We start from the raw sequence: 17,884 nt of genomic DNA on the forward strand, positions 1-17,884 counted from the left end.
AGAGGAATAGGAAGGGGAACTGTTTCTGGAGGTTTTGAATTGTTCGTAGATATTGATTGTCCTGTTCAGATCTAAATTATGACGGTCTGAATGTAGTCCGGAGTCCATACGGGATCAGTCGGTTTTGTAGGCAAGTACTGAGGAAGGAGATGTGGCTGTGGTTAGTGAGTTTGCTTCAGGATGTGGCTGAAGAGCTTCAGGGCAGAGGAGACAGCCTGGGGATGCAACTGAACTCATCTCCACATACCTTTATACTGTCCTATCCCCCCAGTCTAGGAACATCCCACCTATGTTCAGGACACCATCCTCGCCGTCCACCTCCTCCAAGACTTTGTTTCCCCCGGCACCCAATGCCTCATCTTCACCTCGGACATCCATTCCCTATACAAGGGCATGACAAGGGCCTCCAAGCTCTCGTTTGTTCTTCTCCCGGCGACCCCACCAATACCCCTCCACTGACACTCTCATTTGGTGGTCCTCACCCTCAATAATGTCTTCTTTGAATCCTCTCACTTTTCCAGACCAAAGGGGTAGCCAAAGGGCACCCACATGGGCCCGAGCTATGCCTGTCTTTTTGTCAATAACTCCATCTTCCACAGTTATACTGCTACCATTCCCCACCTTTCCCTCCGCTACATCGATGACTGTATCAGAGCAACCTCATGCTACTACAAGGAGGTTGAACAGTTCATCGACTTCACCAACACATTCGACCTCAACCTTATGTTCACCTGGACCATCATGGACACTTCCCTCCCCTTCCTGGACCTCACCATCTCCATCAAAGGTGACCGACTCAACACGGATATCTTCTACAAATCTACATTGGGGAGATAGGATGCTTACTTGTAGGATGCTTCATAGAACATCTCCAGGACACCTGCACCAACCACCCCACCACCCCGTGGCCAAACACTTCAACTCCACCTCCCACTCTGCCAAGCACATGGACCTGGGCCTCCTCCATCGCCAAACCCTAACCACCCGACACCTGGAGGAAGAATTCCTCATATTCCATCTTGGGATCCTCCAACCACATGGGATCAATGTGGATTTCACCAGTTTCCTCATTTCCCCTCCCCAACCTTATCCCAGATCCATCCTTCCAACTCGGCACCGCCCTCCATGACCTATCCTACCTGTCCATCTTTCCACCCACCTATCCGCTCCACCCTCCTCTCCGGTCTATCACTATTACCTCCACTTTCATCTACGTATCACACTCTCAGCTACCTTCCCCCGAGCATGATTCCACCCCCCCTCCCATTTATCTCTCCACCCCCTTGGCTCACAAGCATCATTCCTAATTAAAGGTTTTTGCCCTAAGTGGTGATTTTCCTGCTCCTCAGATGCTGCCTGAACTGTTGTGCTTTCCCAACACCACATGTCGACTCTGATTTTTATCTTTGTCCACCCCAGTCCAACACTGGCACTTCCACATAATGCAGCCACTGGACACTGGTGGTAGAGTGACCGAATGTTTAATGTGGTGCATGGAATCTGATCAGCAGATTGCGTTTCCCTGATGATGTTGGCCTTTCTATTCTAGCTGGACCTTCCTCATTTGGGCAATCGGTAACAACTTCAAAATATGTAGATGCCAAAAAACATGGATACACTGTGACCTGGAGGAAAAATAGTATTAGATTTCAAGAGGTCTATAAATGAGCTACTGGATGGGTCAATGTATAGGAGATGAATGTGAAGTGATACATATCAGTTGGAAGATTGAGGAGAGGCAACAAAAAATAACGTTTGCAATTCTAAAGGAAATGTGGAAACAAAAACACCTAAATGTATGTGCACATATATCATTGAAGGTGGCAGGATGAGATGAAGACTAGTTAAAAAGATATGTGAATTCATGGACATTATCAATAGAGGCACAGAATACAAAAAGTAATGGAATTATGATGAGCTGATTTGTCTGATCTGGAGAATCATTACCTATTCTGGGCAATGTATTTTAGGTAAGACCAAAAAAGAAAATGCTGGACAATCTCAGCAGTTCTGGCAGCATCTGTAAGGAGAGAAAAGAGCTGACATTTCGAGTCTAACTGACCCTTTGTCAAAGCTAAAAAGGGGGGAAATAGGGAAGTATTTATACTAGGCTTTCTCTCAGCCTAGTATAAATACCTCCCTATTTCCCCCTTTTTTTTAGCTTTGACAAAGGGTCAGTTAGACTTGAAACATCAGCTCTTTTCTCTCCTTACAGATGCTGCCAGACCTGCTGAGATTGTCCAGCGTTTTCTCCCTTGGTTTCAGATTCCAGCATCCGCAGTAATTTGCTTTTATTTTAGGTAAGAGATGCCAGCATTGGAGAGAGTGCAGAAGATGTTATTGAAAATGGTTCCAGCAATGAGGAATTTCAATTTTGAAGCTGAAGTGGAGAAGTTGTGACTTTTCCTCAGGAAGAGGAATGGAGATCTGATTGAAGCATTCATAATGTACACTGAGTAAACAAGAAGACAATCAAAGAATTGTGAATGAGAGAACATAAATTAAAAATAATTCAAATGAAAAGATTTTTTCATCCAGCAAGTGGTGAGGGCCTGGAATGCTGTTTCTGAGAATGTGGTGGAAGCACATTCAAAAAGGTACATTTTTTTATTCTTTTGTGGGACGTAGGCATTGTTCGCTGGCCAACGTTTGTTGCCTGTCCCTAACTGCCCTTGAGAAAATGGTGGTGAGCTGCCAGCTTGAATTGCTGCAGTTCATGTGTTGTAGGTTGACCTTCAATGCCCTTCTGGAGGGAAATCTTGGATTTTGACGCAGCAACAGTGAAGGAATATCAACATATTTCCGAGTTAGGATGGTGAGTTACTTGGTGGGGAACTTGCAGGTGGCGATGTTCCCACGTCCTCTGCTTGTACTTTCAAATAAATCTGGTGTTGTGTGATTTTTAACTTTGTACAACCTAGTCCAACACTGGCACCTCCAAATCATCTGCTGCCCTTGTCCTTCTGGATGGGTGCAGTTGAGGGTTTGGAAGGTTATTTGATCAGGAACCATGTGCATGTTTACAGGGAAAAGGCAGAACAAAGCACCAGATGGAATGTTTATTTTGGAAAGGGTTTGTGTGGCAGACACGATGGTCCGAAGGGTAACCATACAATACACATTCTGAGAGTGTGAGAGTGCAGCTGGGTGTTTTGAACCGAGATCGCGGTTTGGTGCCCGCGGGTTGCCGTGGCGCGGTGACGTTGCCGTGGTGGGCGGGGTTTCCCGGCATTCCGCGGGTGTGGGAGTTGCGCGCCGTCATGGAGGACTCGAAGAAAGGCCAGCAGAAGCAGCAGGCGGCGCCGCCGCCACCGCGGAAAGGCGAGGACAAGGCGGCCGGGGCCAAGGACAAGAAGGAGAACGAAGACAAGGAGCAGGAGCTGGTAATGGCAATCCGGGCGTTGTTTGGGCGGCCCACTGTGTGGCCGGCAGCACGATGCCGGTTCCTGCAGAGTCACCGAGGCTCAGCGCTGGGAGTCAGGCTGAGGCCTTCACGCTCAGTCTCCCTCTCCCGGGCCGCGAGCACCTCACACTCGCCGCCCCCCGCCCCAAACAATCCCCACTCAACACCAGCCCCGACACTCTTCCCCACCCCCCGCTCCCACCACCGGCTTCCCCCTCCCAGCACTTCTCTCTCCAACCCCCCCCCCAAAAAACACTCAGGATTTCAGGTCACACGTTACATTTACAGTTGCAGAGATTGTTGTTTCATGTAGACTGCGTACGTCTTTAAAATAAAATTGATTTGACTGGCGAGGGTCTGCAGTTTGCTTCTCCTACCCCAACAAAATTCGAGTGCTTTTGAAAAGACACAATACCCGCAGTAACTTTGATAGGTAGTGTTAATAAGCTTTTTGCTGAAAATGTGTTGCTGGAAAAGCGCAGCAGGTCAGGCAGCATCCAAGGAACAGGAGAATCGACGTTTCGGGCATGAGCCCTTCTTCAGGAATGAGGAAAGTGTGTCCAGCAGGCTAAGATAAAAGGTAGGAAGGAGGGACTTGGGGTAGGGGCGTTGGAAATGCTATAGGTGGAAGGAGGTCAAGGTGAGGGTGATAGGCCGGAGTGGGGTGGGGGCAGAGAGGTCAGGAAGAAGATTGCAGGTTAGGAAGGTGGTGCTGAGTTCGAGGGATTTGACTGAGGCAAGGTGGGGGGAGGGGAAATGAGGAAACTGGAGAAATCTGAGTTCATCCCTTGTGGTTGGAGGGTTCCCAGGCAGAAGATGAGGCGCTCTTCCTCCAACCGTCGTGTTGCTATGTCTGGAGATGGAGGAGTCCAAGGACCTGCATGTCCTTGGTGGAGTGGGAGGGGGAGTTGAAGTGTTGGGCTATGGGGTGGTTGGGTTGGTTGGTCCGGGTGTCCCGAGGTGTTCTCTGAAACGTTCCGCAAGTAGGCGGCCTGTCTCCCCAATATAGAGGAGGCCACTGTGGGCCCGCAGCGGATGCAATAGATGATGTGTGTGGAGGTACAGGTGAATTTGTGGCGGATATGGAAGTGTCCCTTGGGGCCTTGGAGGGAAGTAAGGGGGGAGGTGTGGGCGCAAGTTTTGCATTTCTTGCGGTTGCAGGGGAAGGTGCCGGGAGTGGAGGTTGGGTTGGTGGGGGGTGTGGACCTGACGAGGGAGTCACAGAGGGAGTGGTCTTTTCGGAACGCTGATAGGGGAGGGGAGGGGAGGGAAATATATCCCTGGTGGTGGGGTCCGTTTGGAGGTGGCGGAAATGACGTTGTACATGGAGGTTGGTGGGGTGGTAGGTGAGGACCAGTGGGGTTCTGTCCTGGTGGCGGTTGGAGGGGCAGGGCGGAGGAGCGGGAAGTGGAAGAGATGCGGTGGAGGGCATCGTCAACTACGTCTGGCGGGAAATTGCGGTCCTTGAAGAAGGAGGCCATCTGGGTTGTACAGTTTTGGAACTGGCTTTTTGGCCAACTTCTCCATGCTCCCCATTGACAGAATATTGTAACGCATCCCCACCAATCCCCAGTTCAGAATAGTTTACTCATTTATTGTCACTTGTATTTTTTATGGAAAAGTATTAAGGTTACCAAACCATGGCGCCATCACTTTTATCAATCCTACACAACCACTACCACACACTCATCATAATCCCCTCTCCCCAACATGAATTAGTCTAGAAGCCACACCTGATCTTTTAAATGATTTTAGCGAATCAGAACAGTCTCATAATTGGAAGTTAAGCTGGACAAAGAGGAGACAGCCTCGAAGGACAGAAAGTTTGTCATTCTAGTTGTCGTTTCAGTTTAGACAATCAGTTCAGATTCCTGATGAAGGGCTTTTGCCCGAAACATCAGTTTTCCTGCTCCTCGGATTCTGCCTGACCTGCTGTGCTTTTCCAGCACCATTCTAATTTTGACTGTTATCTCCAGCATCTGCAGTACCCACTTCTGCCTAGTCATTTCAGTTTACCCAAGTTTGGGAATTGTTGCGTTAAGATATGATATGAACTGTATAATGCAGATTTTCATATTGCATAGTTAATGCCAAAATATTATCTAGCTTAAGAACAACTGGGAGTTTGAGTATGAACTTGTCAGATTTGCCTGAAACGTACACATTTTTAAAAAGGCCTCTAAATGCCAACCAAAGCAAGCTTGTCATATTTGCTTTATAGTGTGGTGTCAGAAATTGGCTGTATAATGTAAAACGAGTTTTGGTTCACTACCACAAGTTCTTTCCATTACCATCCTGAATAACAAAATCAACAGTACTTTCCCATAAAATTTTAAAGTTTGTGAATTATACAAAATTTGGCTGTATGGTAAATAGTGAAAATGATAACAGTACGTTGTGGAGATATTTTGAAATCTGAGAAATAGGTTGGCACATGTCAAATAAAGGAGAAAGTGAGGACTGCAGATGCTGGAGATCAGAGCTGAAAATGTGTTGCTGGAAAAGTGCAGCAGGTCAGGCAGCATCCAAGGAGCAGGAGAATCGACTTTTCGGGCATGAGCCCTTCTTCAGGAAGGCAAATAAAGCAAATTTGTGTGAAGTATTATACCTTGAGAGAAACAGCACAGGAACTATACTCAGAATGGGACCACTTTATGGGGGTCAGTAGCAGAGGAACTTCATTTATGCTAAATATTTTGTGCTCATCTGTATGCAATTCTGAGTACCACTCTTGGAAGGATCTGATGGACTTGAGAGGTTTACCAGGTTGATGGAGGGGGCGATCAACTTTGGACTAGTTGAAGAGATCGGAAAAACTAGGTTTGTTCTTCTGAGTGCTGGCTACATTAATGAGAGACCTGATGAATGCTTTTAGCAGTAGGATAAAACAAAGCCTCTGACAGTTAATTGATTATCAAAGATCATAGGCAAAAGGACTAGACAAATTAAAGATTTTTCCCCCAAAGAAGGTAGCTAAGATTCTTGAATGCAGTATCCAAAAATGTCAAATTGGAGTCTATAGGAACGTTCAAAACTTTCTGTACTAATAGAGAAAAAATGGGCAGGTGACGAAATTGGACAGGTTTTGAAAGCAAAATGACATGACTGACAGAATAGCCTTGATTGTATATGACTTTGATTCCTAAATGTGCTGTCTGAACATTGAACTAAATTTCAAGGCAGCACTTATTGACTAGCGTGTAGTCTAAAACTGCCTTAATGCTTTCTCAGTGCTTTTTGTTGCCATTTAAGTGTCATATTTCCTATATCCTCTGCAAGTTTAATAAATTGGTTGCCATGCAAATGAGCTTATCCATAAAACTTTAGCTCTTGAGTAGTTTGAATCTGATGTGCTGATATTATTGACATTTTGAGCTAACTTAAAAACACATTTTGGACTAAAGACGTGAGACCATAAAACACAGGAACAGAAATTAGCCTTTCAGCCCGTCATAGCGTCCTACAGCACGGCCCACATTGGTCCATGCTGACCAAAGTGTCTGTCAGCTCTACTGTGCCATTCAATTAAGGTTATAGTAGGTCTGATAATCCACAACTCTATTTTCCTACCTTTTCCCCATAACACTTGATTCCCTAACTGATTTAAAATCTGTCTACTTCAGTCTTGAAAACACTGAATGATCCAGGTTCAGCAACCCTCTTCCTCTCATCCGTCTTAAATGTATGACCCTTATTCAGAGATAATGCTGTCTGGTCTTAGATTCTTCCACAAGGGGAAACAATTATTCCACATGTACTCCATCAATTCTTTAAGAATCTTTTATGTTTCAGTAAGGTTTCCTCTCAGTCTTCTATATTCCAGTGAGTACAGACTCAATCTATTTAACCTTTTTCATAAGACAGTCCCACTCTACCTGGTAGCAGCCTAGTCAACTTTCTCTGGACTGTCTCTAATGCTGGTATATCTTTCCTGAGATAAGGTACCTAAACCTCTTTACAGTATTCCTGACTGTAGCAAAATTCCCTACTTTTATGCTATATACCCTTTGAAATAAAGGCCACCATTCCATTGACATATTCTTTTTACCTGGTGAAAGTTTTTTGTGCTGGTTTTTTGTGTATCATGGACAAGTATGCCCAAATCCCTCTGTTCTGAGCTTTGTGCAATCTCGTCTGTTTAAATAATATTGAGCTCCTCTATTCCTGCCAAAGTGTATAACCTCTCATTTCTGTCATTATATTCCATTTGTCAAGTTTTTGCCCAGTTCCTTAGCGTGTCTGTATCATGTTGCAAATTCTGTGTCATTCTTACCACTGCCTAGTTCTGTGTCATTGGCAAACTTGGCTATAATACATTCTCTTCCTTCATCCAAGCTGTTAATATGCATTGTAAATAATTGTGGCCTCAGTATTTATCCCTATGACACACCACTAGTTTAGATTAGATTAGATTAGATTAGATTACTTAGTGTGGAAACAGGTCCTCCGGCCCAACAAGTCCACACCGACGCGTAACCCACCCAGACCCACTCCCCTACATTTACCCCTTCACCTAACACTACGGCCAATTTAGGATGGCTAATTCACTTAACCTGCACATTTTTGGACTGTGGGAGGAAACCGGAGGAAACCCACACAGACACTGGGAGAATGTGCAAACTCCAGACAGTCAGTCGCCTGAGGCGGGAATTGAACCCAGGTCTCTGGCGCTGTGAAGCAGCAGTGCTAACCACTGTGCCACCGTGCTGCCCACAATATTACAAGTTGTCAACCTGAAAATGCCCCCATTATCCCTACTCCTCAACCTATTCTCTACGCATGTCAATATTTTTAAAAATTCATTTGTAAAGCTTGGGTGTCACTGGCTGGCCAGTCATAATGGCCCATCCCTATTTGCCCTTGAGAAGATGATGGTGAGCTGCCTTTTTGATCACCACAAGACACTTGCTGTGGGTTGACCCACAATGTTGGTAGGGAGGGAATTCCAGGATTTTGACTCAATGACTGTGAAGGAATGGTGATATATTTCCAGAGTGGTGAGAGGCTTGGAGGGGAACTTGCAAGTGGTGGTGTTCCCAAATATCTGCTGCCCTTGTCCTTCTAGATTGAAGTGGTCGTGGGTCTGGAAGATGCTGTCTAAGGATCTTTGGTGAATTTCTTATAGATAGTACACACTACTGCTGGTGAACGCCATTGGTGGAGCGATTGAATGTTTGTAGATGTGCCCGTCAAGTGGGTTGCTTTGACTTGGATGGTGTCAAGCTTCTTGATTGTTGTTGGAGCTGCAACCATCCAGGCACGTAGGGAGTATTCCATCACATTCCTGACTTGTGCCTTGCAGATGATGGGTAGACCTTGGGGTGTCAGGAGGTGAGTTACTCGTCGCAATATCCCTAGTTTCTGACCTGCTCTTGTAGCCACTGTGTTTATGTGGTGAGTCCAGCTGAGTAAATGGTAATTCCTAGGATATTGACAGTGGGGGATTCAGTGATGGTAATACCATCGAATATCAAGGGCGTTGGTTAGAGTGTCTCTTATTGGTGATGGTCATTGTTTGGCATTTGTGTGGTGTGAATGTTACTTGCTACTTGTCTGCCCAAGCTTGGATATTGTCCAGATCTTGTTGCATTTGAGCATGGACTCCTTCAGAATCTGAGGAGTTGCGAATGTTGCTGAACACTGTGCAATCATCAGCGAACGTCCCCACTTATCACTTTATGACAGAGGAAAGGTCATTGATGAAGCAACTGAAATTTGTTGGGCCTAGGACACTACCCTGAGGGACTCCTGCAGAGATGTCCTGGAACTGAGATGACTGACCCTCCACAACCACAACCACCTTCCTTTGTGCCAGGTATGACTCTAACCAGTGGAGTGTTTACCCTTGATATCCATTAATTCCAGTGTTGCCAGGGCTCCTTGATGCCTTACGTGGTCAAATGTGGCCTTGATGTCAAGGACTGTCACACTCACCTCACCTCTGGAATTCAGCTGTTTGTCTGTGCTTGAACCAAAGCTGTAATGAGATCAGGAGCTGAGTGATCCTGGCAAAACCCAAACAGTGTGTCGCTGAGCAGGTGCTGCTTGGCAGCAGTGTTGATGACTCCTTCCATCACTTTACTGATGATGAAGTGTAGATTAATGGGTGTTAATTGGCTAGGTTGGATTTGTCCTGCTTTTTGTGTAGAGGACATACCTGGACAATTTTCCACTATGTTGGGTAGATGCCAGTGTTGTAACTGCACTAGAAGAGCTTAGCTAGAGGAGCCACTAGTTCTGGAGCGCATGTCTTCAGTACAATTGCCGGAATGTTTATCAGGGCCCATGGCCTTTGTAGTATCCAGTGACTTCAACCGTTTCTTGATATTGCATGGGGTGAATCGAATTGACTGGAAACTGCTATCTGTGATGGTAGGGACCACTGGAGTAGCCCAAGATGGATATTTCACTCAGCATTTCTGACTGAAGATTGTTGTAAATGCATCAGCCTTATCTTTTGCACTGATGTGCTGGGCTTCTTCATCATTGAATATGGGGGTATTTGTGGAGCTGCCTCCTCCTGTGAGTTGTTTAATTGTCCACTACCATGCACGACTGGATGTGGAAGGACTGCAGAGCTTAGATCTGATCCGTTGGTTGTGAGATTGCTTACCTCTGCCTGTCTCTTGCTGTTTATGCCGTTTGGCACACAAGTAGTTCTGTTTGGTAGCTTCACCAGGTTGACACCTAATTTTTAGGTATGCCTGATGCTGCTACTAGCATGCCCTCCTGCACTCTCAATTGAACCCCTGACTTGATGTTACATAATGGTTGATTTGGGGATATGCAAGACCATGAGGTTGAAGATTGTGCTGGAGTACAGTTCTGCTGCTGTTGATGGTCCACAATGCCTCACGGATGCCCAGTCTTGAGCTACTAGATCGGTTCGAAGTCTGTCCCATGTAGCACTGTGTTAGTACCCCACAACACGATGGAGGTTATTCTCAATGTGAAGGTAACATTTCATCTCCACTTTTATCTATGCTTTCATGGAAAGATGCTTCTGCAGCAGGCAGGTTAATAAGGATGAGATGAAGTATGTTTTTCCACTTGTTGGTTCCTTCACCACCTGCTGCTGACCCAGTTATATCCTTTCAGACCCAACCAGCTCGATCAGTAATGCTGCCACTGAGCCACTCTTGGCGGTGCACATTGAAATCCCCCACCCAGAGTATATTTTGTGCCCTTGCCACCCTCCATGTTTCCTCCAAGTGTTGTTCAACATGGAGGAGTACTGATTCATGAGTTGATGGAGGACGGTGCATGATGACCAGTAAGAGGTTTCCTTGCCTGTGTTTAATCTGAAGCCATGAGACTACTTGGGGTCTGGAGTCAATGTCAAGGATGCTCAGGTAACCTCCCTCCCGACTGTATACCACTGTGCCACCACCTCTGCTAGGTTTGTCCTGTTGGTGGGATAGGACATGTCCAGGGATGGTAATGGTGGCGTCTGTGGTGTAATCTGTAAGGTATGATTCTGTCAGAATCATTATGTCAGGCTATTGCTTGAGACTGTGAGACTGTTCTCCCAATTTTGGCACTAGCCCCCAGATGTTGATAAGGAGGACTTTGCATAGCTGACGGGGTTTTTATGTTTTTGCTGTTTTCCTCTCCGGTTCCCAGGTCAATGCCAGGTGGTCTGTCTGGTTTCATTTCTTTGTTGTGACTTAGAGTCATGGAGATGTACAGCATGGAAATAGACCCTTCAGCCCATTTCATCCATACTGACCAGATATCTGAACCTAATCTAGTCCCACTTGCCAGCACGGGCCCTTATCTCTCCAGACCCTTAACTAAGGAGACCACCGCTGCACACAACACTCCAGGTGTGGTCCTGCCAGTGCCCTGTTTAACTGAAACAGCTTACTTCTACATTCAGTCCGCCTTCAAAAAAACGATTATACCCCATCAGCTCTCCTGATGATTTGTTTGCGATTCATGCCCAGGATCCCTCTGTACTTCAGAGGTCTGGATCTCTGTGTTTAGATAAAGCCCTTTTCTAATTCACACTTTCACACCAAACAGGCAATTTTACATTTGTCCACATTGGACTGCATTGCCAGACTTTCGCCCGTTCACCTAACCTGGGACTTCAGACATTGCCTGTGCCCGCTTCACAAGTGCGAAAGCCAGGCCGTGTCAGTGGCAAACCGAGCCTGTTACTACACAGGCATGTCCCAAGTGAGACATGTTGGCCAGACCAGGTAAGGATGTCTTACAGGAATCAGTGAACCAGATAGGTGTTTCTGACAATTGACAATGGTTTCATTGTCGATTCTTAATTCCAGTTTTTTTAAAATTGAAATCAAATTCCACCATCTGCCGTGATGGGATTCAAACCTGGGCCCCCAGAACATTATTCTGGGTTTCTGAATTAATAGTCGGTTGATAATACCACTAGGCCACCCGTCCCCAGTATACTACCTCCAGCATCTTGGGCTCTTCTGAAGTAGCCTGTGTAGCACCTCATCAAATGCCTTCTGAAAATTCAAATATATCCACTGCTTCCCCTTTATCTATCCTGCTTTGTTACTTCCTCAAAGAAATCTTGTAAATTTGTCAGGCATAATTTTTCCTTCGTGAAGCCAGGTTGACTATATTATGTATTTCTGAATGCTTTGATATTACATCCTTTATAATAGACTTTAACATTTTCTTAGTAACAGTTGTTAAGCTAACTGGCCTGTCGATACCTTTTTATTTGTCTCGTTCCCTCATTAAATGAAGGTGTTGCATTGGCAATTTTCCAATCCTTTGGGACTTTTCCAGAATCTAAGGATTCCTTGAAGATTAATACCAATGTATCCACTACCTCAAAAGCTACTTCCTTTAACATTTAAGGGTGCATCACATCAGGTCCAGGATATTTATCAGTCTTTATAGCCCCATTACTTTCCATAGCACATTTCCTCCAGTGATACCATTGTATTTATTTTCTTTCCTCCTCTTCTCCTTTGGATATTTGGGATGCTGTTAGTCTCTTCTGCTGTTAGTCTCTTCTGCTGTGAAGACTGGGTATTGCATGCACTAGACTTGGCTTTATCCTCTTGCTAATTCATTTTCTCCTCCGGTCCATTTTAAATTGTGTTTCCATCGATGTCTGAATGCTGAAAGTCAGTTAAAACTGAAAATATAAGACATTAATTGTAAATATTCTTTCTCTCCAGATGTTATTTTTTATATCTTTGGCGTGCTCAGCATTACTCTGCATTTTGTTAGAATGTTGTGCAATGTTTTCATTGAACGTCACTCATGTTATAATCTACCCTTTTCATGTGTCCCATAGTAAACTAAATCCAAAGAAGTATAATTTCTACAAAAAAAATCCAAATTGTATTAAGGTGATTAGAGGATTAGATTCCCTACACTGTGAAAACAGGCCCTTTGGCCCAACAAGTCCACACTGATCCTCCAAAGAGTAACCCACCCAGACCCATTTCCCTCTGAGTAATGCACCTAACACTACAGGCAATTTAGAATGGCCAATTCACCTGACCTGCACATCTTTGGACAGTGGAAGGAAACCCGAGCACCCCGAGGAAACCCACGCAGACACAGAGAATATGCAAACTCCACGCAGACAGTTGCCAAGGCTGGAATCAAACATGGGTCCCTGGTGCTGTGAGGCAGCAGTGCTAACCACTGAGCCACCGTGTTGCTCCTTTTTGATTCTAGTAGTTGAAATGATTAATGTATTTGGAGACTCACTTCTGTGATGTTTCTTTATTTTCCGATAAAAGCAAGGATAATTAGAAATCATACAATCAGCTTAGAGTCCAACAGGTTCATTTAGAAGCACTAGCTTTTGGACGGCTGTTCCTTCATCAACTAGCTGTGGAGCAGGATCATAAGATGCAATTTATAGCAAAAGATTACAGTGTCATGCAACTGAAATGATACATTGAACAAACCTAGATTGCTGTTAAATGTTTCATCTTTTAGAATGGGTTTCAGGTTTCGGTTCATTAATATGTAAATCCCAGAACTTCTATCAAGTCACATTTTCGAGATAACTTAAGGTTTTATTTTAAAAAAGTGACATCTCCACTCAGACAATGCATTAAAGGTGTGGGGTTAGAGTCTGTCTGTATCCCAGTCTTGAGTCAGACTGGTTCTGTTTCTGAAGTAGGAATTTATAAAATGTTACATGGATTGACTGCCTGCAGATTCAATGCAGGATACAGACAGACTCTAACTTCACACTTTAAAGCATTGTCTGAGCTGAGATGTCAACTTTAGTTTTTATAAAAAGAAGGTATCTCGAAAATGTGACTTGAAAGAAGTTCTGGGATTTACATATTAATGAACTGAAACCTGCAACCCATTCTTAGCAGCAATCTGGGTTTGTTCAATATATCATTCAGTTGCATGACACGAATCTTTTGTTATAAATTCTGTGTCTTATGATCCTGCTCTACAGCTACCTGATGAAGCAGTGCTTAAAAAGCTAATGCTTCCAAATAAACCTGTTGGACTATAACCCGGTGTTGTGTGATTTTTAACTTTGTCAACTCAGTCCAAACCCCACACCTCCACGTCAAGGATCATTAGCACATCACTTGTTGTGCTCAGATGTTTACTTCAATCATTGTTGTGGGACATCCGTGCCATGTATTTAAACTGAAGACCGCGAGGTTGTGGGTTGCTACCTCAAACCCTAGAGAACTATGCCATTTTGTGGAGAAAAAAAAAGGATATTTGAATGGCTTTTAAACTTTATTTATAGTCCCAAGAGTACAGTTGTCTTTAGTGTAGTCTTTGTAATACTGATATGCAAGGGCTCATCAGTCTGAGAGATGGTCCAAAATACAAGTCATTGATGTGTAATGTCACAGCTAAACCACATGAGGGAACAAACACTTTTCTCATCCTCAACAGTCATATGACATCATACAAATAATATCACTTTGCACAAGAAGCACGAAAGAAATGTGATCTCTGGCTGGACACCAATCTTAAATGAAAAGGCAGAAGAGACGGGTTAAATTAACATTCAAGAAAAAGACCTTGAGGACCTTTTAGTATTGCGCTATAATGCCTTTTTTGGACAGAGCTTTTCATTGAGATGGGTGGGAGTAAGGAAGGTATAATAAACAAGCAAAAAAGCACATTTAAGCTATTGCAAATTGCAAGTTCGCAGTTGCACAGGCAATATTGTAGAGTGAATACAATATTGCAAATCCATTTAAAGTGAAGCAAGCTCACACCACATTGTAACATTTGTTTTAACTCAGCTCTTCAGAAATGGGATAACAGTTGCTATCTATTCTGTTCTACTAGCATTTAGAATATCTTAAGTAAATACGCTGTAAACGTTATGAAGTTCCACTATGAATTTCGTCTTTCTATCTTAACTGTTTCTTTGAAATACATCCAATGTATGGTCTTTTATATGTCAATTTTACCGCCATGAAAACATTTGCATCCAAGCTCTCCTTTCTTGATTTAATTTCTTTTCAGTCTGACGAAGATAAGCAGCTACAGGACGAGCTAGAGATGCTTGTAGAAAGGCTGAGTGTAAGTCACTTTTACTTTGTCCCCTTTTGCCTCTGTTTGTTCCCTAATAGTGAATTGTATGCCCATTTTTCCAGCTTTAAATGCCTGATGGTAAAGTTTTTAATAACTACCTTTGGAGGCAAGTGTGCAAAGATCTATCATAGTATAATGTTTTGCTGAAATTTGTAAACAAAAATTCCTTTATTCACCAAGTAATCCTGTTAAATGTTTCTTTGTACTCTGGTTACTATTAAAGTTTTTGATACTTTAATTTCACTGAATTTGTCATGTGTATTTTGCAACTTGAGATAGAAGTCACCTTGAGTAAAAGTATAAGCTATAGTTTAAAATAACACTTGCTATAACTCCCCCTCCTAAACTAGGACAATTTTTTAACTTCTTACTAGGAATCAGACTCAAAACTTTATCGGGCAGCTCTGGAGGAGCTCAGGAGGCAGATTCGTTCATCCACAACGTCCATGACATCTGTCCCTAAACCACTTAAATTCCTTCGACCACATTATGAAAAGCTTAAAGAAATCTATGAAAAAATGCCACCAGGAGAAAATAAGGTAACCCTTTGTGCAATAATGTCACATTTTGTTTGTTGAAATAATATAGAAGATATTTCCAGTGTTTGAGTATCGTGTTTATTGTACTTAAGTGTCACAGGTTGCATGTGTTGTAATTGTCTCCTATGATGTAACCATTTGAAATATAATTTCAAAGCGCAGCATTAAATTAGTTAAGCTTGATCGCCCATGCGATTACATTTTTTGTGATTTTAAATTTGAGAGGTGAATTCACCTATCCTGCTGTGGTCTAGTTAGTCCATCCACAGACTGTCTGAATGCAGTAGTAAAGTAATTCAGATGATACTGCATTTCTCAGTGTTGTAATATATTTGTCCAAAATACTGATCTGATTGCTAACAGTTTACATCATTCTCATTTCTCTCCATTGCTCTTATATTACAGAGATCCTATTCCTACTTTTTCCAGAGCTCAGAATACTCCCTCAAATGCAAAAACACAACTTAAAACTTGTGGAGAAATTCAGTAGTTCTAACAGCAATTGTAGAAGTCAATATTTCACTTATTGTTTTTGTCAGTGCTCAGTTTTGAATGTTTCATAGTAATTTAGCTTAATTATTCCTAAAGCTTTACAATAATATTCAATACTTGAATCTATGGTGGTTTGCTTTTGTTTTGTGTGCATGTAGAATGTTTAGACTTGAGTAAAAGGTGAAGTAGCAGATTTGTAAACCTGAGAAATACTTTAGAAGGGTATGGAGAGGTTAGTGGAGTCAATAACCAGGTAGATGATATAAGCGTGTGGATGAATAGTACCGTCCATGGGATCAATTGCATTAATTGAGCATGCAGTACATGGCGGGAGAAAACATAATTTGGGTTTTTTAAAAAAATAGGGAGTTTAATTCTGATTGTGATTTTGTAATTTCTAAGTTAAACAACATTAAGTGTATCTATGCTTCCTAATACAACCAATGTAGAAATTGTATTAAGGTTCTGTAGAATCTACCTTGTTAGAAATAAAACATTAATACATTATATTCTGTAAATTGAAATAACATTTTCCAAAACTTCTATCCCTCTGTCATTCATGGAACAATTTGAATTATAAATTGCAAAGGAACGTCAGAATGTTAAATAAAGTGGGAGCACTTTTTCTCTTGCAGCGATTTTGTGCTGACATTGTGTCAGTGTTAGCCATGACGATGAGTGGAGACCGGGAATGTCTGAAATATAGGCTTCAGGGATCTCAGGAAGAACTTGCTTCATGGGGACATGAATATGTCAGGTGTGTTTTACCACTGTTGTAAAGGCTACTAATGTATGTTTTTCATGTTGATATTATATATAATTGTTTGTCAAAAAGCATAAATTATTTTGAAAGGTATGTGTTGTATGAATGCAGCTAAACTAATAATTCCAACTTAATTTTAATCTTGTGCAATTAGCTAATGATTTTGGGACAAAACTGTTATTCTGAAAAGCTAAAGTTAAAACAAACTGCTTAATAACAGTGTAACTTGAGATAAATTTCCTCCTGTACATAATTATTATAACCTGATAGGACAAGACTGCTTTGTTTGCTATTTAAATGTTTGTAAATGCATTTTTCTTAAGTCATTATTCACTTGATTTATTGATGTGCAAAATTGCTATGATATTTGCCTTGTAAACAAAGGACAATCATTCTTCATGATAGATCATAACCAAAATCTTTGGATAATTTGGATGCTGTGAAAATGTGCTACATAAATGTAACTGTTTTAAGAAGGGGAGGGAACTTCAGGATTGAAATTGTTTGAGTTTTCTTTTGCAGGTTACGGGATAAAATGGTAGAGTGTCAATGTTCACATTGCTGACATAAGTACTTAGCCATAGTCCATAAAGAACTGTAGACACATCTCTCCCTTTGAGAAAGGCATTTGATCTTGTACGGTTTCCGGGACACTACTCTGTAAATGATAAGGATAAGGAGGGGTACTGACAATCATCTTTAATTGAGCACTGAGTATTATAAATTATGCTTTAACAATAAATACAAAAATTGGAGCAAATGTATTTTTCAAGTTGGCATATTCTTAAGGAGGGTAGCCTGGGAAGAAAAATAATGTAATTAGGCTGTGTTATTTGCTCATAACTTCAATATTTGTGTAACAGCTTTCTCTTGGCTTCCTTGGCGTTCCTTTCCTTATTTCTCTCTTCCTTGTACTTTTTGTTGCCTGTTTGTTTTCAATCTACTCTTCCTGATGATTCAGTATTTGTCTTGCGTTTGTGCTGTTGATGTCAGATTGTCCAGCCCACAGACATGACATTCATTGAGGATTGTGGGTGGCATAGCAAGTAATATAATCAATTTGACCAGCTGAATTGCAATTGATATTCATATCTCGACAAGCTTTCATGTCATTTTGCTTATTCTCTCTTTTTTAATGCAATAGTATTGGATTTGATG

At 42.6% G+C, this 17,884-nt stretch overlaps 1 protein-coding gene across 1 annotated transcript in view; it reads left to right on the forward strand.

Annotated features, from left to right (window-relative positions):
- The first annotated feature begins 3,232 nt into the window (after positions 1-3,232).
- The window catches only part of psmd2 (proteasome 26S subunit ubiquitin receptor, non-ATPase 2), an 80,461-nt gene continuing 65,809 nt past the window's right edge, over positions 3,233-17,884 (forward strand). Inside the window, exons 1-4 of the mRNA XM_043702323.2 lie at positions 3,233-3,383; positions 14,864-14,920; positions 15,307-15,471; positions 16,599-16,720. Coding sequence (XP_043558258.1) covers positions 3,261-3,383; positions 14,864-14,920; positions 15,307-15,471; positions 16,599-16,720 — 467 coding nt within the window. The 5' untranslated portion in view covers positions 3,233-3,260. The remainder of the gene's footprint in view (positions 3,384-14,863; positions 14,921-15,306; positions 15,472-16,598; positions 16,721-17,884) is intronic.

The sequence above is a fragment of the Chiloscyllium plagiosum genome, unplaced genomic scaffold (genome assembly GCF_037043375.1).
Source record: "Chiloscyllium plagiosum isolate Xiang-an unplaced genomic scaffold, Cpla_swu_hap1 HiC_scaffold_13, whole genome shotgun sequence".
Taxonomy (NCBI): domain Eukaryota; kingdom Metazoa; phylum Chordata; class Chondrichthyes; order Orectolobiformes; family Hemiscylliidae; genus Chiloscyllium; species Chiloscyllium plagiosum.